Raw genomic sequence first — 23,337 nt, 5'->3', positions numbered from 1 at the left:
AGAAAGAAAGAAAGAAAGAAAGAAAGAAAGAAAGAAAGAAAGAAAGACCTAATTAGGAACTGTTATAAACTACGCATAATTTTATACAAGCACACAAGTACACCTGGGCAGAGGATCAGAAAGCTGCATCCCAAAGTGTCAGGGTGGTTATCTCTAGATGTCAGGACTATAAAGTAGTGGTCCTTGTAAATGTTTAACAATTGGCTTTCTGTTCTCTAAAGAAATAATTCTAACATATTGGTTCATTTATCCACTCGTATAAGAAAGATAGAAGAGAAATCTGAAAAAAGTTAAGACTTGTTGAAAACACTAATATTTACCTAGAAAAATACATTCAAAGGAAGAAAGCCTTGCTTTGTAGCACTTGCTGATTTCCACGCCATAAACACTCACATTGTGGCCTCCTTCCAGCTTCACAGTAATTAATGTCTGCTCGCTCACAAATCTTCAACTCCTGTAAGCCAGTCTGAACCCACTCCAGCACAACACTGATTGGCTAAGCTGAATTTTCTTTTTTACATCTTCCTTATTTTCAAAATGTCTTTAATTATAATAGTAGTTGCCCCCAGGGGTAGAAAGTAGGTGTCTGGAGATAGGGACAGAGGTAGACTTTTTCTTCTCTATACCCTGCTGTGCATTTTAAATTTTAAACCAGGAGGTATATTACCAATTCAAAAAAACAATTACAACTTAAATTAAAAAATCCTCACTAAACATTTGTTACAATTGTGATCAAAGGCAGCAAATGACATTTTTAACCTCTGATATGCAATTAATACATATGCATATATATGAAACACATAACGATATAAGCCCAAAAAAGAGTGGCACAAATTTAAAAATTGCATTGGAGGCAAATGCAGAACAGAATTAATGTAAACTGGAAAGGTCAGTAAAAGCTTATGGGGATGAGAGCAGAGGATTTGGACAAGAAGAGGGAAAGGAAGGGGGTGACATACAGGTGATAAGCAGACTGGTCACCGCGCTCGGCATTGACACTCCACTTTCCTTCATCTCAACCAGTGCCGGAGCTGCCATTCCCACAGTCTCTATTTCTTAGGGACTTCTTCCTACTTAATTTGGCATCAGAGCAGGCTGTACGGCAGGGAGCCAGGTTCTCACTTAGATGAGCCCAAACAGCGATAAGATTGGAGTCAGGGACTAACGTAAGGGAAGAAGAAGTCGTTTCACATCATCGCTGACAGTAATATTAATGTTTATTTAGTAACTGGTCTGTAGTAGGCACCCTCCAGTGGGCTAACTCACAAAGCCTAATTCCGAGAAATAACTCAAGTTCTTGCTCTTGAGCTTTCCATCTGGCAGGCAAGAACATATGCTTAGATGAAGCACCGTGACCTCCCCCGACCAACCCCAAATGCATCTAGGGAGTTAGCTTCCCTCAGGGTGCAGAAGAGCTCTTCCATGAACTAGGAAGGACCTAATGGAAAGGGGGACCTGCTCCTAATCACTGCCAGTGAAAGGATCAACTATTCACTGTGACAGGCATTTTTCAACATTGATCTGGTTTCTAGCTAACCAACCAGTGGAGCACAAAAGTTCATTCACTTTATCCAGACACATATTTTGCAAACTAGTTCTTCTAAGTGGAAGAACCTCAGGCAATTACACTGAACACACTTAGACACATTTTGGACATTTTGCTTGGATTTTTTCATATGTAAGAATTTGATTATCTCTATTTTAATTTGTATCCAATGATGGAATAATCCTTGGGCATTAAAAAATAGACTACAAGTGAATATTTGTTGACATGGGAAAATTGTCAAGATATTTTGCTAAATTTTAAAAAGTAACTTGTAAAACATGTACAGTATGAATCAGTTTTTTAAATATTATATCTCTACCCCTAAGTAGACATTTATAACTGAAAATATTAGTAGAAACTATCCCCAGGTGGTAAAGTTACAGATGATTTTGACTTCCTTCTTTGTAATTTTCTTAATTTGTAAAATTTACTATAACTATCATAATATTTAAAATTTGTAGCATAATTAAAATTTCCACCTTCAGTAGGATCCATTCATCAATATGTGAGCATAGAACCCACACTACTTCCTGAGGAAAAGCTTGGCCCTGCTCTTGAGAACTTCCTACTTCAGGAGGAAACGGGCATCTTCCATTCAGGTGTGTCCTTGTCAGGCTCCTCAGTTTTTACATAAAATGTCAGTCTTTCCTCCAACTTAATTGCTATTGCTGCTCAACACTTAATTCTCACTGAAGTGTCAACAAAGAATAGCTACAATTCAAGTATTTCTGAGAGAAGTCTAACTTGAATTCAGTATTATTCTCATGAGAAAAGCAATTTATATGAAATATTGCCTTAAGGACATGGCCTTTTATTAGAGTTTCACGTCAGAGGCACTATTGGAATTTTGAGCAGGAAAATTTGGCTGTACAGAACTTTCGTGCATACTACCAAGGGCCTCTGAGGGTACAGTACTGTTTCAAACACCTTCACACGTTGATGCAAGTTCCTGGCATCTCTGTAGCTTTGCTTTTCCCTCAGTGCTTTACAGCATGATGCCACCAGCTGATATGAAGCCCTCTGGATTCATTTCTCTAAAGACACTCATTACATCTTGCATAAAAGGGCATAGGAGAAATACGTCTCTGGTCTCAGAACTAAGAACAATTGCATTATCTTAATCATCCAACTGGGTTTCTATTTTTCCTTTGCCCTGATTTTCATATTTCATTGTATTCTTATTTGTTGTCCTGTAGATAGCCCTATAAACCACGCTAAATTTTTTGTGAAGCAAATCAAAGAATAAATACGTAAGTGTTCATGATACGATGAAACTAAAAATAGGAGTCAGATTAAGACTAAGGAAAGAAAGAACTTCAGCAACCCCACAGAAAAAAAACAAAACACACACCATAACACAAGATCTGTCAGGGTGCTAAAAGGTTAGGAGATATCACAGTATACTGAGGAAAACACCACATTCAAGAATCAGAGTAAGTGGATTTGGGTCCTGATTCTGTCACTAACTAGCTAAGTGGTGCTATGGGAGGGGGGGAAGGGGGGGAATGGGCAGAAGAGAAGGAAGTCTAACACTAGACCCTGAGGGCTGGCAGGGCACTGAGGTTAAGCCGGCTGGCTCTGGAATCAGATTACCTGAGTTTAAACCCTACCCTCACTTACTCTTGGGAATCTTCAACAACGTAAGCTCTCTGGGTTTGTTTCCCCCCCTTTTTTTTTCCAACAAAAGTTAATTTTATTTACTTTGAGAGAGAGAAATCCCATGTGTGGGCACGAGTAGGGAAGGGGCAAAGAGAGGAGAAGAGAGAGAATCCGAAGCAGGCTCCACGCTGCCAGTGCACAGCCCATCACGGGGCTCTGTCCCAGGAACCGTGGGATCAGGACCTGAGCCGAAACCAAGCTGGACGCTTAACCCACTGAGCCACCCAGGCGCCCCTGGGTTTGTTTTTCTTAACTGTAAAATATGAATGAGGATAGTGACTTTGTATGATTATGGCACTTTGTGGAATTTTTTTCTCTAGGGTTCTCAAGCACTTTATATGGATTTACAGATGAAGAACCTGAGGTACAGAAGAGTTAAGTAATTTCCACAAGGTCACAAGGCCAATCAGTGCTATTGCTATGCCTGGAATTCACAGAGCCCATCTCTAGACCCGCACACTTAACCACTGCCCAGTCCTGATGACAAAACGAGCTAATTCACAGCGCCTGGCACACGTAAGACTTTAATAAATAAACAAATAAAAAGAGCCTTGCAAACCTAAATGATCTTTTATATCCTAGAAAGATACACCATATCTCAAATATATTTGATACACCATATCTCAAATTTGTAGATGATATGAAGAAAGAATGAGTAAGTAAAACAAGGAATTACAGAATTAATATTAAATTCAACAAGTATAACTGGAAAGCACAAGAGCTGAGCACAAAAATTTATGTATAAATATGTTCATCATGGTGTTATTATTAAAGTTAAAAAAGGAAATGAGTTAAATATCCAAAGTGAGGAGCAGATCAAATAAAATATGGCATATCTACATGTACAGACAAAAGAACTGGGTTAAAATATGGCAAATTTTAAACATTGGTCTCCTTTTGGTAAAATGATTTGTATGAGTTTTTCTATTTCTTTACAATTGTCTGCTTTTCAAATTTTCTACAATGAAAATATATTGCCATATTAATTAAAAAAAAAACAAATATTATCTTTCATTGAAATAACTCAATAAAAATTCCTACATGTTTTCGCAAATCTACTTCACAGGAAAAGTAAGAAAAAAAAATCTGCCTGATGACAAGTTATCCTTCCTCAGGTCCTTCACCAAGAATCTACCTGATGATGGTCGGGTATTTCGGTGGTCCATATACTTATTGTTTAAGATGCTAAAAAAACCTTTTTTTTCCATACTATCTTAGTAAGTATTAGATTGAAAGTATAGAGATTACAAGAAGTCTGTGCTGGTCAAACGTTTGTAGAGTTATTCATTATATTCAACTCCAGGGACCAACAAAAACATTGCCCATCTGGGATGCATATAGATGAGGGCAGTAGACCTCAAGAATTGCTGTCAATTAAGTCTAAAGAGGAGCAGATGGAGTACCCAGCGCTGGTTAGCCCTGAGACAAGAAGGGTAAGATGGGAGGCTGCAGTGACCATCATGGATGTAAGGATACGCCATCTGGAAGAAGGCTGGACGAGTTCCATGTCTCTACCAATGGGGTGGGGGGTGGGGAGAAAAATCTAGTGCCCAAAACACAGGGGAAATTTCTTTTAGCAAGCAGAAGTCATCAGCAATAAGACAAGCTGCTCTGTAAAGGAACAACATTCCTTTATTTTATGTGAATCATGTTGCCTAAAGCCCAAGTGAGATGGGCTAAGTCACAGTACTGTAATGTAAGCAAGGAGGTCTGATATCAATCACTTGAAGACCAGTCCTGTCCCTGGGACCAGAAACAGACCAACGGGAAAAGCCCTAGTGAACCCTTGGAAATGGGACCTGTCCCTTTCTTTGCTCTGCCTTGAAGATCCTAAGCCAATTACCAGATAAATGTTATCATGGCATCCTCCTGTCAAACACAGGCCAGGACCTGGGAGGAAAGAAACCCAAGTAAGGGGTTATGCCAACCCTCTCGGGCTATAGATGGAATAATGAGGGGCCTTGATGCCTTGAGAATAATCCAGGTAGAGTGTGATCAGGAACCTTGCTCTCTATGTCAACTTGCTGTATCTTGTTCACCATGTATATGTGCTTCTGTTTGCCCTTTAGTATTTCATAAAGATTTTCAAAGTCCCAGGCTACCTCATCCCTGGTAAGAGAAACCAAAAAAAGAGGTTTCTCCCCACACCTTAACAAGATCATAAAAACCATGTATATATTTCAAACACTTATTAATCTTCACAACCACCCATGAAATAGGTACTATTACTCTCCCCACAGGTGAGGAAATTGCAGCACAGAAAGGCCATGTGACTTGCTCAGGGTCCATAGGTAGTAAGTCATGGAGTAAGTATTCAAAATGGGAACACAAAGGAACTTACATTGTCAGAACTGTGGTAATTCTTTCACTCAAGGGATCATTTAGAGCTGTTTGGTGTTATTCAGTAACAATCTATGCATATGCCAAGCGTCATGAATGAGTTTCTCCTTCCTCCCACCCCCTCCTCCCCGTTACTCCCACCAGCTCTCCCCTAATCATGCTTCCACACATGTGAGAGACTGGGAGATACTAGACAGAATTTTGATTCAAAACACATGCAAGAATACAGCTGTGACTGCTGCAGTCTAAGAGACGCATCAAGAAAGAAGTTATCTGTCAGTGATGAAAATTATGACTTATTAAACTCAAACCTAGGCAACTTCCTAAAGAAACTAAATATAGTATTTTTGTGGCTAACTATTCACAAATTACAAAGAAGTATGTTCAGCCTTAACACTGAGGAAGATATCTCATGAGGAATTTAGTCATTAATAAGCGTGTCTCAGGAACAGTGATTTCTCTGTGCTTTTAGCAACATCAAAAGCACCAGCTAGCTTCTTTTGCATCTAGGCTGATTTCAATTACTTGTGTTTGTGATTTTGCATAATGTAGCAAAATTATTCTAGCTGTTTTATTCCAATCTTGTATATTGGATATCTTGATTTTGTTTACTTCTTTTGAATGTCTTCATTTAACCATATATAATGAAAACACAAAAAACCCAGCAGCCACACTTACCTGTGATCCAAGTGGTGAATGGAGAGAATAACTCCAGAATTCAAGTGGGTCTGTTTCAGAGTCACTAAAACAGTAAATTCATGTTTATTTCTCAGCTTCTGAAAAAACTGTTCAGCTGTAGCAGTGGATGCTTTTATACTTCTGGGAGTATCTAAAAAAAGAAACATACATTAAATAGATTAGAATTTGGTTTTATAAAGTATCCTTTCCATGAAACATCTTTCAAAAAACATTATCAAGTAATAATTGATGAATAACAAGTTTCAGACTCCTTCAACAAGATTTTTTGCTACAGGGACACCTGGGTGGCTCAGTCGGTCAGGCATCCTACTCTTGGTTTTAGCTCATGTCACGATCCCATGGCTCATGAGTTCAAGCCCCAAGGCTCTGTGCTGACAGCGCAGAGCCTGCTTGGGATTCTCTGTCTCCCTCTTTCTCTGTCCCTCCCCAACTCACTCTCTATCTCTGTCTAAATAAATAAATAAATAAATATTTTTTAAAAAAACTTTTTGCTACATATAACACAGGACAGTAAACCAATTACTGGACTCGTGTTTCAGGAATTCTTTTTCTTTTTCTTTTTTTTTTTTAATTTTTTTTAAACTTTTTTTTAAATTTATTTTTGAGACAGAGAGAGACAGAGCATGAACGGGGGGAGGGGCAGAGAGAGAGGGAGACACAGAATCAGAAGCAGGCTCCAGGCTCTGAGCCATTAGCCCAAAGCCCGACGCGGGGCTCGAACTCACGGACCGTGAGATCGTGACCTGAGCCAAAGTCTGATGCTTAACCGACTGAGCCACCCAGGCGCCCCTCAGGAATTCTTTTTCAAAAATGTCACCTCTGGGGCAAAGAATCAAAGGATTCTGCTTGAAGAAGTGTACTCCCAAGTTTTCTCCTTACACATACCCTATATTCTGTATACCACAGCCACATCAGTGTCAACAGTGAGCAAAAAGATGTACTTCATAGACTAGAACCTAAAAGACCATGTTAGAGCCATTTAGCTTTTCTGACGCCTCATGACAGAAAACTGGATTTAAATCTATGTGCCACCTTCCACATTGATATCCTTAGCCAGAAGGCGTGCTATAAATAGATTTTTTAAAAGATCATTGAAATTAGTCACTCTCAGCCTTCTGCGCAATGGATGAAACATTAAGATCAAATTGTCTTACCATGCTGTTGAAAGAAATACATAGAACTTAATTCCAATGTCCTCTTCTCCAGACTTAGAGAAAGCCTACCCAAGGAAAGTATGCGTGGCAGAGCAGAAACTTTTACCCTACACTTCTACCTGGTTTAGTCCTGCACTCCAAGACCCAGGGAGTGGGACCTAGAGGCTATGGGGGCAATACAGATAGAAATGGATTTAGTGGGTAGGAAAAAACCATTATTCAAGCCATCTGCTAACTAAGCATAAGGCTCTCCTATTCATAGTGTGTGCAAAGGGTTGATGGGAGCCAGAAATACAGTTTATGTTGTTCTCAAATCATCCTCCTTGTTTCTATGCTTTAGACTAGGTAGACTAAGTAACTAGACTTACTTACTTTAGAGTAGGTAGTCTAGGTAACTACTAAGCAAGTAGATCTCAATGGAAAAACTACTGGCATTTAGAAAGAAAAACCCATCCTTGTGCAAAACTGTCCCATGCTTTGCAGAATATTTAACACCCCTGGTTCTGGCCCATTGAATGCCAATGGCACCCAACCCCCAATCACTGTGACAACCCAAAGCTTTCCCACACATTTCCAAGCATCTCCTCAGCAGCAGTGTAGCAGAAATCTTGTTGAGAACCACAACTTCAGTGAAAGAGTTTATAGGATTAATCTAAAATTCCATACCTTCCTTGCCCCACAAATTTATGGAATAAAAATGTACCCACATGATCTGTGCCCATCACTGGGAATGGACAGACATGGAGAAGCCTTCAAGATACCCACAAAGTAGTGGACGAGACAAATAATCCCAGTACAATGAAAGAAATGCTGTCATACAGGTAGGTACCAAGCGTGGACGGATCACAGATGTAAAAGTAGCCAACATCATGCGGAGGGAAAAATCTCATAAAACAGATGACACTTGATCTGGAGATCACCAGGTAGAAAAGAGAAAGAAAAGCATTCCAGTCATAGGAAGAGCTTGGGAACCAGCAGGAAGGTGTAAAAGGGATTTTTGCTCAAAGTTTTAGGAAAAATAAATTTCTTGCTTCAAAAAAGAAACTTCCTCAGTCCCATCGAATATTCACAATTCAAAAGTAGAACAATAATCTGCAATTTCTGCCATGGTCAACATAATAGTTTCCCCTCAAGCTCAATCAGGGATAAGATTGGCTGTGGAGGGGATTCCATACAATTCCTCCTAGCTCCAAAACTTTCCACTTCCTCAAGGAGGCATACAAAATGAAATTCCATGAGAATAATTCATCTAGTGTTAACTTTTTATCCACTCTAGTCACAAGTAAATCATTCCCAAACTTCATCACTTCATCTTAATTTGATAGATAAAAGCAAATTAAAATCAAATTATAAATATTTATTATGCTTCCCCCTCTTTCAACCAGGTAGAGCTTCAGCAGCAGCCTTTGTCTTGCCTAGTAGGATGATAGATGGGGATGCAAATGAGAGAAGCAGAGAAAGGACTACACTGAATACAGAAAGGAAGATGAAACCCAGAGAGAGAGAGATCCAAAGATGTGGTGTGGAGAGCTTGAGCTCATCCAGTGAGAGAAAAGAATTTAGAAATGCACCACAGCTGCCTTACAAGGTGAAACTTTTAAAAAAGAGATTCTTAATGAGGGTTTTTAGGAAGTTTTGTCATTTGGTATGCATAGAAAACCTTCACTAATCTCTATATTATCCTCTCCTGCTTTTGGAGTCAGATTTGTGGGGAGAGTTGACAGGTTGTCTTATTTGTGAGAGTTTTCTTTATTTTGTTTTCAGATGAAATGATATGTAAAGATTGACCTTAAGAGGAATAGAAGGATCTAAAAGAATGGATTACATTTGAGTATCATTAATAAAAATGTAAGACACCATGGTTGAAAACATGGTGAAGGAATCTATAGATGAAAGAAACATTTTTTTTAATTGATCAATCTATACTTTGGAAATTTTTCTCTGGTGGCCACATAGAAAGTTATTTGAAGAAAGAAAAAAGTTGAACGCAGGGAGAACTCTTAAGAAACTCTCACAACTCAGATGATCATTGACTTTTTTGTTAGATTTCACATATTTTAAACATCACATATTGACATCCCTACACTTCCTTTCCCAAACCAAACCATCCTGTGCAACTTATCCTCCCAGTTCATTATCTTCCATCTTGCTCCCTCTGTGAGGGCAGAATGACTTCCAGGAAGGAGGGCCCCTCCAGCACAAACATGGCCAGCAGAAGCTCCATTCAGCTCATGCTATAGTGACAGGAGAAATAATATTGGGTTTTGTTTTTTTTTCCATCTAGATTAACCAAGTTCATTACAGAGAGATGTTAAAATGGGCTTGCATGAAATTCCCACCCGTGTTATGCAGAGGGGCAACATGGAAGGCAGTGGGAGGGAGAGAACCTGACCTGACTTACTATGGCCTCAGGCTGGTCTACTGACCTGGCAACGCCAACCCAGGGGCCCAAGACACAGGTGAATATTTTTAAGTTTCTGGATTGTGACAGAGAGAACTTAAAGGAAGTATATAAATCATGATTGCATCATAATTTTTAGCTGTTGACAGAACACCATCTCTCATCAACCCTGACCTCATCCTAATATTACTTAAATCTATTGTTGCCCTTAAGAACATGTTTTCACATATTCATCATGCTTGAGTCCAGGAAGGACTTGATGGGAGTCTGAACTCTCTGAAAAGCATCAGAATAAATAGAAGAGGAAGAATTCAAGAGAGTTTTAGAAAACAGAAGAACTGGGTCAGTGATAAAACACATGCAAAAGGCAAAAGAAAGAGAGAAAACTGAAGTTAATTGAATCTAAAGTTTCTAGCTTGAGAGACTAGATGAAAGGAAATGCAGTAGCAGAATGATGGGATTTCACTTTTAGAAATGGTTGGGACACATATGTGGAAGTGTCCAATAGGAGGTGGGCACTATAGAACTTGATCTCATGAGAGAGGTCAAGGTTGGCAATATAGATTTAGAAGTCATCAGAATATAGTATCTAAAATAATAGGTGTGCCTGAGTAAATCATAGGAAACACAAGAATGAGGGTATGAAGGATGGAACACAGAAAAACTAAATCTGGGGGTGCCTGAGTAGCTCAGTAGGTTAAGCATCTTACTCTTGATTTAGGATTCGTGATCTCATTGTTTATGAGCCCCTCATCCAGCTCTGTGTTGATGGCACAGTCTGTTTGGGATTCTGTCTCTGTCTTTCTGTCTCTCTGTCTCTGTCTCTGTCTCTCTCTCTCTGCCCCTCCCTCAGTCACTCTCTCAGAATAAAAATTTTTCAAAACTAAATCTGTTGCATACACATATATAATGTTGCACAGCTGCTACTATACAACATTTATCCTTCAAAAATGTATAATGATATATTTTACCCTTTGAACCCATATTCCATTTTGTTCTCACAAAGCTCTGGAAACTAGACAGGAACAACCATTACTACGTCCTTTTTCAATGAGTAAAACAAGCCAAGGAACAATCCTGTGATTCACCCACAGAGGTGATAATGCCAGAGGCATTATGGGGATGAAAATTTCCGGTCCAGTGTTCTTTCCACTAAATCATACTGCCTCCTGAACATGGCATGCTTTATCCACGCTTAACTGCCATTCACAAATATACATGCAAATAAGAGAGCACCAACATAGAAAATAATCCAGAAAAAAAGTAATGATATAAGATAACATTTTTAGTTCTTTAAGTGACTAGCTTAGTAGTGATTTTAAGAAAGGTCACATTCCTCATTTGCATTTCTGTTTCTCAATTTGTAAAATTAACATTCCTACCTTCCATTTTCATCTCAAGGATTATACAATGTTCAGAGAGACTTCTGAGTTCCCACAGTTATTAGTATAGACCCAGTTCGAGTCTTCACCGGAAAATCAAGTCAAAGAAACCATCATGTAAGAGTTAATTTTAGAATTAATAACTCAATATAGGTATGTGTGAAGCAACTTCTCAACAAGGCCTCCTGCTAAGGAACCAAACATAGAAAAATGAAGTGTGGTGGCTATCAGAATGAACTTGGAGCCCAGAAGAATAAGATTTCAATGCCAGCTATGCAGATTATTAGCTATGCCTGGCATGTAGTAAACACCATGTGTTGGCCATTAGGATTATGATACTTATCATTATTACTCTTCCAAGCAGTGAGACTGTGCAATCAGACAAAACTACCAACAGCCGTGATACCTTTGTGGTGATTTCTGAGCTTACTTTCATACTAAGCATCCCCAACTCTGCCATAAATGATCAGTTTCCACATTTCGAAATTGGTATAAATGTTTTTGGCAATCAAATTATTCTTAAGATAAAATCCTGCCTACCACTCTCTATTTCTGCAAAACAATGAGTGATCATTCATTTACGAACAAAAATCAATGTAAATTGAATTTCTTTTCAATGAAGGGCTGACAGAGATCATTTGAATTGCCTCTTCAGGAAAAAAAAACAAAAACAAAAACAAAAAACAGGCTGATAAAAGTGGCCTTTAAACACTAGTACAAAGCCCCACAGAAAAACTTATCAACACACCCATGCTAGAGTAAATCTTTTTAATTGGAGAACTGCTTGGGTTTAAAACAAAACTCTGTTTCAATGTTTTCCATTTTTATTGTGTACAGAGCCCAAAAAATCCCACTATAAGAAACAATTCATGGCATTTTAAAGCAGTTATTAATAAGTAATGAAGTTGTTCTGAAGCAATTACATCAAAATATTCATTTTTTTTGTCATGGGACTACCAGAATGGAGTGATGCATTCCTGTGTGGATGTAGTAACCATTTCTAGGGATTTCCACCATGTGCTATGGATTCCCCATATACATCACAGTTAGGGGGATACAGGAGAGAGAGAGAAACTGGTTTATTTCAAAAATAAGACTGTAGGCGCACCTGGGTGGCTCAGCAGGTTGAGAGTCCAACTCTTGATTTCAGCTCAGGTCATGATCGTAGGGTCATAGGATGGAGCCCCAAGTCAGGCTCCATGCTGAGCATGGAACCTGCTGAGGATTTTCTCTCTTTCTCTCTCTGCCCCTCCCCTGCTCTCTCTCTCTCTCTCAAAAGAAAAAAATAAACATTTAAAAAAACAGACTGTAGATTAATGGAACAATGTATGTGATGGCAAACATGGGTACTTACTGAAAAAGAGAGTCAGACTGGAGCTTCTTTCAGTATTTTTAGTGTGTTAGCAAAAGTAAAGAGAAGGGATTTGTCCATCTACCAATAACAAACCGGCAAGAATTATTTTCTTCTTTTGCACTTAAACTGCATTACTACAATTGCCATCATGAATCGCACGAGTCTCTGCCACTGACAGGTCTCTATCCCATCTGCAGTGTATAGAACCTAAATTGATTTCCCCCCACATAACCAGACTAATACAAATACAAAGTACAAATTCAATTATAAAAACAGTCTAATCTCCAGCATAAGATGGTTGACTTAGAATGTGCCAAAACTCACCAAATTACTTTTTTCTTCAGTCTCTATGAAAGGCTGTTATCTTCTGAATTCAGGTTAGAAATATACGAAGTCAGAACTATTAGTATAGTTCCTATCCATCGCTCTTACTCTCCCTTCAATATATTCATGCCTTTATACTGCAAACTTGCAAGGCAAAGTAATGGTTACAACTTTAAAAGCCATTAATATTTGATTAACACTATATATGCAGTTTGCAAAGTCCTTAAACATGAATAATCTCATGTAAGCCTCATAGCAACATTGAATAAATGGGATTATTGCTCCAAAGTAATAGAAATTACAGATGAGGAAAGGGAGGCACAGAAAAGCCAAGTAACTCGCCATCATCACCATACATGGCTCAAAATCGGAGCTCATTTTCTGTGAATTCACTATATTAGAAACTTGTTGGTTCGAACCTCAGACGCTTCCCCGGTGATATCTGAAGCAAGCTCTGAACATAAAGGGCAAGGAGAGACAGAACAAAGAGGCAGGCCATTCCAGATTGGGAGGGGGCAGTTTTAATAAAGCAAGGGAACTTAGAGGCTTGCCCTGGGCAGCCGCAAGATGCACAGATCTCTACATCTGCGTGCAAAAATCATAAATTTATATAGAAGCCTTAACTGGATTCACTCAGTTTATACCAATCCAGATGGTCTCAACAACACACTGCTCTCTCATGGCCGCATCCCTGAAAATGACTGCCATTGTGGGAATGGAGGGCGGAGGGCAGAGGGTACATTTCAAGGAAGGGGATGAGGTAAGGAGCCTCCAATTGCCCAGGGCCAGCTCAAGGGTCAATTGGGGGTCACCTCCTCTCCTCACCTCCTCTAACAGAACTATCAAAAGCAATTAGGATAGGATAAATGAACAAACCCACCAAATTCAAGTGGCAGAGCTGGGATCTCAACCCAAGCCAACACGCTTCTTATTATTACACAATAGTGTCCTACTAACATGATGGTGATGCACACTCTGGAGAGTAAATAAACTATCATATTAAGTTAACTTTTATAAAAATATATTCTGAAGATAAATACGTTTTTTTCTTGATCTTCAGATTCATTTAGGCTACACCAATCTACAAAACTATATATAATCTTTAGAGAATCTAAACTACTGAGATAGAAACTGTACTTTTAATCAAAACCAAAAGTTTTTTTTAAACAAATGTTTATTTATTTACTTTGAGAGAGAGAGTTGGAGGGGCAGAGAGGTAGGGAGAAAGGGAATCCCAAATGCACTGACATGGGGGTCAATCTCATGAACCATGAGATCATGGCCTGGGCTGAAATCAAGAGTCGGACACTTAACCAACTGAGTCACCCACGCGCCACACCGAAACCTTTTTTAAAAGACAATTTTGAAACAATTCTCCTTAAAAAACTATTGGGCAAAATGTTGTGAGTACCCACAAGTTTTTAATGGGGCAAACCCCCATCTAATGATGCCCATCCTCACCCTTCAGAGATCTATATGCCCTTTACATTACTAGGTTAGTATAGTGCATACTCTTGGAAAGCCAACGTCCTCCTCTTCTACATTTTACTTGAGAATAAAATTTAGTGAGCTAAATCCCAAATCCATCTCAAAAGTTTCTTTCAAATCAACAGCTAATTATAATTTGATTCAATGCACAATAAGCATATATATCCTCATGTATTATTTACAAAATTATTTGTTAGCTTAATGCTGTGAATATCCAACCACATAAAAACATACAAATGTGAATACAATCAGATTTAAAACATAAGCTTCAGCACCATCCAAAGAAACAAAAACAAATAGCAGGTTCTACTCCTGGAGTTAGCAACTAAATGGTTTACTTTAAGCAAATCATTTATGACTCATCTGTGGGAATTTTCATTAATGAAGTGCAACAAAATTTCATCAGGATGTAGGAGGGTGACAAACAATAAAATGTCTATAATTTTGAGCTTAAAATTACAGTATTAAAATTTTATACATAACACATATAATACAAGTTATTTAGAGTATTCCATTTTGTTTTGGGTCTAGGTTAACAAGCAACTTTCTGATAATAATTCGGCTTCCCAGGTACATTTTCCTTCAGAGACAGCAGTAGTAATTAACTACACGGGTATTCTTGTTTAGTTCACTGTTATAATCTTTGTTGTAGATTAAAATTAAAATCAGCACTTGAGTATGTAATCAGATTAATGCTTTTGGCTTGCGTGAAGCAGTTCCTTAGAACCTCACCAGTGAAATTACCAACTGCTTTGTTACCAGAAAAATTAAGAGGATAAATGAGCAAAACAATATCCCTCTTTATGATCTCTACTCCCAACTGGAATACTGCTCAAGACTAAGATTAAATGGGTAGAAATGTTAAGTAAATAACAGGGATGATGACAACGACAGTGAGGGCAATGTAGATGACAATGTCATCTACAACCTTAATAGACTGGCTGTATTCCTGTGTTAAGACTGCCTCATTATCTGTAGATAGCAGTCTCAATAACATCATTTGAATATATGGAGCAGACTTAAGAATCAGTAATTTGCTAGATCTTTATTTAAACCAATCTGAATGAAATGTATTATCAAATTGAACCCAAACTGAATGTGCACAATTTGTCCGCTAATATCAAAGCCAATGTCTTAAATACGTAAGTAAAATTAGACTCATGGACTATCATACTTTATGAAACTTTTATGCTTTTGCTTTTATGCTTTTATGCTTTTGCTTTGGCTAGAGCAATTAAAACCTTGAATAAATAAAATGTATGAATGTCTTTTTAAAAAAAGAAAAAAACTTGAGTTTTCACTGGGCTTTTTTCACTGGGCTTACTCTTAGCAGTACATCAAGGTTTCAAATGCATCTTCATATACTGACACGTTATCAGTGTATGAAGTATTGCTTAAATTAACAACTTACTCATCTTAGCATTAAACTGTATAAATTCATGAACTACATCATTTTTCCCTCTTGTAAATTATCCTATATAGAGTATCCTATATAGAGTGTGTATGTGTGTGTGTGTAAGTGCAAATATATATATATATATATATCTATATATATATATCTTAAGTGCAAATATAATTACTCTTCATAAAGTATTCATATGTATTAAGAGAGTAACTATAAGTGCAAAAGAAAAATGTACATATGCTAATTTTTTAAGTGAAAACTGAATCACAAGTTATTCCTTTAATTTCTTTGAAGTCTGATCAGATTCATTCAGTCCCTGAGAAGGATAAGAGAGAAAAACAATATATATGTCCCTTCAAAAAATCTGGCTATCTTTTTATCCACATGTGTGCTGATGTTCTGGCTTGGCTTTAGTCAAATTATTAGTGTAAAAAGAAAGAAGGGGCGCCTGGGTGGCTCAGTCAGTTAAGCACCCAACTTTTGGTTTGGTCATGACCTGTGGTTTCGTGAGCTCGAGCCCCATATTGGGCTCTGTGCTGGCAGGGTGGAGCCTGCTTGGGAGTCTCTCTCTCCCTTTTCTCTCTGCCCCTCCCCCACTCACGCTGTCTCTGTCTCTCTCAAAATAAATAAACTTAAAAAGAAAGAAACTTAAAAAGAAAAAAGAAGAAAGAAAAGAAAACTAACAGGATCAAGGTGAGATCTCTACTATATATCTTTAATAGTTGACTGACACCTATTAATCGGCAAGAATAAGGAATAGGGATCTATAACATACAGTTTTACACATTTATATAAAATGTTATGGTTATACATTCTACAACCTCAGATTGCACAAGCAGATTCTAACAGAATCTTTGCTGAATAGCCAAAGAGATAGGATGTAGTGCCCCATCAATTATGCAGAGCTGAAATGCTGAAATGCACAATTTCATCTTCCACCTAATAGGCCAATTTGACCTGAGACATCAATTTTGGGAGTTTGTTCTGCTTTATCCTTCTTTAATTATAATAATCAAATTATTTTAGAATAACAAGACACCAAAATATCAGTTACCATGATTAATCACCCTATCAAAATTGTGCTACATTTTTTTTTTTTTACTATTATCATTTTCACTGCAACAAAGAACACAGCATTATAAGGTACAAAAGGACACAGAGCACAGAATACTCAGTTTCTCAATCCACAGTTTCAGACACTAGCCCCATGTCAACTCCTGCCCTTGTCTCCCCAGGCCCCGTATCTGCCTCCCCTCAGTTTCTGGGCCAGTTATAATGATGCCAGAAAATCAGAAGTGGGGATCAAGAATTAAGTTATTTTTCTCAGGGATTAAAAAAACAAAGAGCTCTGAAAAGTTGTACAGCCTCTAAAATTAATCATTTCCTAGCCCCACTACATTGGCCCCAACTACAAGGCTGAACTTCTGCTTCACTTTCCCAACCTAGAACTCTCAGCTCTGCCCTGCACACCAATCTCAAGTTCTGGTGTTTTGCCAGGAACTTGCCAATTCTCTCTGCTGTGCCTCTGGAATGGATGAATCTGCTAAAGTGTGTCAGAATGCTAGATCCATCAAATGATGCCTGCCTGACTTTGAATTGTGGGGGCTACTGGACTTGTCCCATTTACCAGACTAGATACCACCCCCAACTCCTACTCATCCTCATACCCTCCCCATCTTACTCCCTCTTGGAGTTTTTCCCACCCCTATAAATTTCTATACAATACATTCACTAAATGCTGATACTATCCCTGGATAAAGTACAGGAGATTCACTTACTGACTAAACTAATCTCTGGATTTCACCTTACCAGAAGTTATAAAATTGCCACTCTCAATGTATCCATTTTTAGGAGCCTTAAATCTAATCCCTCCAAGCTAGTGTCTCTCCCATTTCAAGCTTGGATTTCTCCCTAAGTGCCCATTCCAGGGCTAAGGATTGCCTTCAGTTTCCTATTCACTTTAATTAATTCAACAAATATATAACTGAGCACTTGCTATGTGCTGAGCATTCAAAAATGAAGATCAAGAACAATCCAAACTAGGAACCATCTACCTTACTGTCGCAGAGATGCTAGTTGTCCTCCAATGGCAGTAATTCTCTCCTTTTTAGTAATAAAACACCCATATATCTGGGTACATGTCTATCCAGCTAGAAACCACATTCCCTAGTTCTCTTTGCAACTAAAGTGGCCAGGTGAAAAGTTCTTGTCAGCAGGATATAAGTAAAAGTGACCTATGCTACAATCCAGATTTTATTATTAGAAAGGAAACTCATTGCCCTCCATTCTCCTTACCCTCAGTCTGGAATAGGGATATTGAGGTAGTAAGCCAAGCTCTTCAATGAGGACAAGGGCAATGAGGGGATAAACTAATAACCTCATGTGGCAGAGCCACCCAATATCCCTGGAACCTCTGATTGTTACCTGAGAGAGATATAGATGTCTTTGCTTTGAGCACTTTGAGATGTTCTTGTTTGAGAAAGGCATTTTGGGTGTCTTTTTTACAGGAGTTTAGCCTATTCCTAAGTAATATATCTCCCCAAGTTTCCTATGACTCATTCAGAATTGAGTGGGATTCTTTAAAACAAGGATCAGCAAAATTTTCTTCATAAGGTCAGATAGCAAATTATTTTAGGCTTTGCAAGCCACATACATCTCTTTTGAATATTCTTTTAAATTTATTTTTATTATTTTTTTACAATCATTTAAAAATGTTAAAAACCATTCTTAGCTCAAGGTGCCGTACAAACTAGGCCTCAAACTGGGCCCACAGGACCATAGTTTCCTAACCCCTGTAAGCAACAAATAACAGATTTAATTTCCCATATTCACTTTATAGCTTTAGTTAGTTATGTTTATGTTTAGAAAGGGAGAAAATACAATGTGATAAAGGCTTAGCAAGAGAAAGTCTAGATGCTGTGCAAGCAGAAAAGGAAGGAGGTAAATTCTGCCTGTTAACTTGCCTTCATCACTACTGCTGATATGTACATTCGGGGCATATCCTATCTTCTCTCATTCTATGATGCTTTCCAAGGGCAGGGATTGATTTTGTCATTCTCCTTGTAGGCACAGCCCATGCAGAAAACAATCAATAAGCGTGGCCAATTGTCTTGTCCATTGATGACTCTCCACCTACTTCTATGCCTTTTAATGACAAGGTACTGTTGTCTGTTCAAGTCACTAAGTAAAGGTTACAGATTTCTTTTGCTTTCCAATATTCTTTTGCATCGCCACCTAGCTTAACATTATGATTTATAAGGTGGAGTAAAGGATAATCCCAATGAACTAAACTGAAATGATACAAAAAAAAATTACAATACTGTTTTATATTGTTCTGTATTTAGACCAAAGACTCTCTCCTTTCCCCTTGGAATATGAACCAGCAAGTCTGCGTGGGGATCCTAGATTTACGAAAAGAACTTAGTCCTTTGTAGCATTCAGAGATGAGCATGTTCCTAGAAAAAGGAAAAATAGCGAATTCAAAACTTTCCCCTTGGATGCTGACAGTGTGGGTTGAGTACTTTCTTAGAAATGTTAGACATTTCTAGAATGTCAGAGAAAATAACTTTTAATTGAATGGCCAGAAATACCTCCCAGAGCCAAAGGAAAGCACTTGTCTTCTTTCATCTCCACATCAGTTTTGGGGAAAGCTGTGTGTTGACCTACAAAGAATGTTCAGAACACTTACTGAATTAATGTTCTTGTTATTTTTTTTTTCTTTTGCCGTGTAAGATTAGATTGGGAAAAATTTCAGGAAAGAAGTCTACACAGTAGTCTATAGATCATTTCTTCTCTATGTTTTATCCTCTTTAAGACAGAAGAGAACTAGGCATTAAAATAATCTGGGAATTATATTGCAACAATTCTTTTCCTTTCATGACAGCCCATAGCTCTGATGGTTTACTATGCACTTTCATGATTTTTCAGTGTGGCATTTTTGTGCTGCCTTATATCTTTCTCTGCTTCTTGTCTAATTGCTTTCTATACCAGTCTTACATCCTCAGAAAGATCAATTTTAATCTCCTTGAGGGCAAGCGAGATGTGTATATCACACTTTCTCCTATCCCAATAACTACCAGCAATTAGAACCTAAGACAGAAGTACAATAAATATGTGTGGAGCAGAGTTGAATTAATTTTCCTTTTCAAAGTTGGGAAGGTAAAACAAACCTAGCTCGGCAGTGTAAGGAGGGGCCGCTCTCCTCCCCTCCTAATTCTCCACTGAAGCAGGGTTTACAACCCGGGGCTCACTGTGTCACTCTAGGCGATACCTGATCATCTCACACACAAACACGCTTTATCCTGCACAAAGGTTTATGGAGCGGTCCTGGGAGGCACGGCCCATACTAATTAACAGGTCCACTATCTCATTAGTCCAGGCTAGGAAAAAATGGTTAGGGTTTAAAATTCTATTGAAACTAGAACACCTGAATGTAGCTTAAGACAGCCGTTTGCTTTCACAGCTGAATTTCCTACGTGAATGCTATTCCAGGTCAGATATTTCTTCCTCTTGGTTCATACTCCACTTCCACAAGACTGTTTTCTTACTAGAATTTGGAAGATACAGTGAGTCTTCCTACCTCATACCGCATTTAGACAGATCTGGATTACACACAGATACGTGAAAGATATATTTCCATTTCTAATTTAGGAAATTAGGCCCAATATCAATAGTATATTTCCTATTTTAATACCACCATCCAGTGATCCAATCACATATTTCCTCATTTACATACCTCCTCTCTCTTATCTGTACAATTTCATATTCATTTGCTAAAAATATACTCTAATTTTGTTTTCCTTCTGATTTCTTATTTTTAGCATTTTTATTCATTCTTCCCTCCTGTTTCATAAAATATGTGTCTAAATGCAAAAGATATAAATACAGTATATAAATACGTGTGTGTATGCGTGTGTGAGCATGTTATACATACACACACATACAAACACACACACATACACATTTTTGTATGGTCAATTTATGATTCATAAATGTGACTATTTCCAAAACATCATTGGTCAATCAGTTTTTAGGACTGTGGCCTGCTTTTTTACACAGAAGCAATAATTATACATGACGGTTAGGTCCTCAGAAGATGCAACCTACTACAGTATGTTGTGGCTGATTTGAACCCACTAGATTCCAGTATCATGGATCCAGCAGGCTGAACCCAGAAATTCCTGGCACCTCGATGGACAAGGGAGAAATCTGGAAGCCAAGATAAGATAGAGGGAAGGGATAACTAAAGAAGGTGTAGACTAGATACTGAAGAAGAGAGCCAACAGTTCATATCTGATAGTCAAAGACATGAACGTGAACTCAGGCTTGGCTCACCTTGGGAGATGAAGGCAGATGAAGCAGTATGCATGAGGCGTGGAGACGTGCAGAAGCACGGTCCATTCGTGGATCGAGTAGTATTTTACATTGCTGTAGCATAAGGTGTGTGGGAGGGAGGGAGGTGGAAAATGGAAGCAGTCTAGACAGGTGGTTAGGAACAGATCATGGTTCTGTGATCAGCCTTTTCAGAGACACTGTGTTACTCAGAGAACTGCAAAGCTAAGATGAAACCAAGCAGAAGCCCAGTCATATGAAGTGGGCCAGGAGAGTGGGGCATAAGGAATCAAGTATGACTCAGCAGGCATGTGACAGCACAAGGCTTTTCTTGGGAAAACCAGGCACCAGTTGTTAGCACAGAGAATTCCAATCAGCTGTGCCCGGCACTAGTGGAGTGAGACTCCTGTCCTGGTCAGAACTGGCTGAGGAACCGAGAATGATCAGCATGCAAGGCCTTGGGTACCCAAGCTTAAAAGTGTTGACACTGACCACCCTTTACAGCCTGGCCTCCCCGTGAAACCACATTCAAACTTCCCACTTAGGACCCTAAGAATGTCTGCTCCCTAAGCAGCACCTGTAAAGAAAATGCAGAGTCTCCTTCTCTGACCCACAGTAGGCTATAGGAGCAAAAGCAAGAACTTGAGCTAGCTGCTCCTGGCAGCAGAAGGAGAGTGAAGAAACTCCAGGACCCCAGCACTGATGAAGAAAGACTAGAACACTCACAAGCAGCGGGGAAGAAAGAGAGGTAGTCCTGGAGTGAAGGAGACTCTCTAACTGGAGAGCCACTGGCATGAAAGACACATCCCCACTCTTGAAGTATGTTTGGCCAGACTGGCAGTGTCCACACATGGATCGGGGTGAGAGGTTTGTGATGCTTAGGTTTGGGTGAGCGTGATGGGGAAGCTGGGGCTAATAATTTTCTTCTTTTGGTGGATTCTTCTAAAGGTAAAAGAGATATTTTTTTAAAGAGATGAAGAAGGACCTTGTACTTTAAGAGGAGGGAGGTATAGAGAGCATGAGGTGGCCCCAACAGTGTTAGATGCTGCTGCCCCTTAAGGAGCATGGGCCGCCACTGTGGCCACCCTGCAGTCAGAAACAGCAAGTTCCCAAGAGTAGGAACCAGGCCTATTTCACTTTCATGTCCACTGTATACTTAGCGCCTAGGATAGTGCCTGTCAGACAGTGAACCTTCTACAAATATCTGTTGAGTGAAGAACAAGAGCTAGCATTTACTAGTGCCTCCTTTGTGTTAGCTAACTAGACACTCATAGTGTCTTTATTTTACAGAGATGGAGTTCTCGGCCAAGGTTCCTCAACCTCAGCACTACTCACATTTTGGACCAGATCATGTTTTGCTGTGGGAGGCTGTCCCCAGTATTGTGTGCTTAGCAGCATTTCAGGCTTCTGGTAGGACTCCACCCCCAATGGCAACGACTGAAAATGTCTGTAGACATTGCCAAATGGCCCCTGGGGGACACAATTGGCCCTGGTTGAGAGCCACTGCCTTGGCTCTCTAGCCGGTAAGTGGTAGGAGCAGAGTCCTGTGCTCTTAACCTCTGCATTACGGCTGCGGAACGAGGACACTACAGCCAGCATTTAGTGACTGCTTACTATGAGCCAGGCATCACGCTGAGCGCTTTCCTATTTCCTACATCAATCTCATCTCATTATCACCATAGCTGTGCATGTGGATAGCTACCTTTGAAACTACACACTACAGAAGAATAATTTCAAAGCATTTTTCTTAACAAGTTGATTCATATCTTCCAGATACTTTTTCAAATATTTTTGAAGGACTCAGAACTACATTTTGGTTTTTTGATTGCTAAGGCCCTGACTTTTCTGTCCGATTTTTGGTAACAGCAATGTTCCTTTCAAAACCCAAAAATGGATTAAATTGTCCACATTAAATCAATTCAGATTTCTATGCAGCATTAGGGATTTATATTGCTCTGGTTGTATTACAATATCCTAAAATCATCTTAAAGTAGAAGTGCAAATCACTGGAGAACAGCTTCCTAAAGATGTGAGCTCCAAGAGTAAAATGGCCTTTGTGAAAGCTGCACAGGAGGCTGCTTGACTAACGCTGCAAACATGCTTCACAGAAGCCTCGGCTCTCTAAGAGCAACACAAGCAAACCACAACCCAGAGAGCTCATCTCCATCATTTAAAAAATTTATCTAGAAACTGAAGTCCGAGGGCCTCAATTTCACATCCTTTTACTTGTCTTTAGTATTTAGAAGATGTAGCA

The 23,337-nt window shown here is 38.9% G+C and overlaps 1 protein-coding gene across 5 annotated transcripts in view; it reads right to left on the bottom strand.

Moving 5' to 3' along the window:
• The window catches only part of NELL2 (neural EGFL like 2), a 397,486-nt gene that overhangs the window by 275,014 nt on the left and 99,135 nt on the right, over window positions 1-23,337 (bottom strand). For all 5 annotated transcript variants that reach the window (XM_040488375.1, XM_040488376.1, XM_040488379.1 and 2 more), the window contains one exon: window positions 6,224-6,374. In XM_040488375.1, the coding sequence (XP_040344309.1) occupies window positions 6,224-6,374 (151 nt within the window). The remainder of the gene's footprint in view (window positions 1-6,223; window positions 6,375-23,337) is intronic.

Source organism: Herpailurus yagouaroundi, unplaced genomic scaffold (assembly GCF_014898765.1).
Source record: "Herpailurus yagouaroundi ecotype Mexico unplaced genomic scaffold, PumYag 166, whole genome shotgun sequence".
Taxonomy (NCBI): domain Eukaryota; kingdom Metazoa; phylum Chordata; class Mammalia; order Carnivora; family Felidae; genus Herpailurus; species Herpailurus yagouaroundi.
The sequence above is the reverse complement of the archived record's forward strand: the minus strand, read 5'-3'. Positions and strand labels throughout refer to the sequence as shown.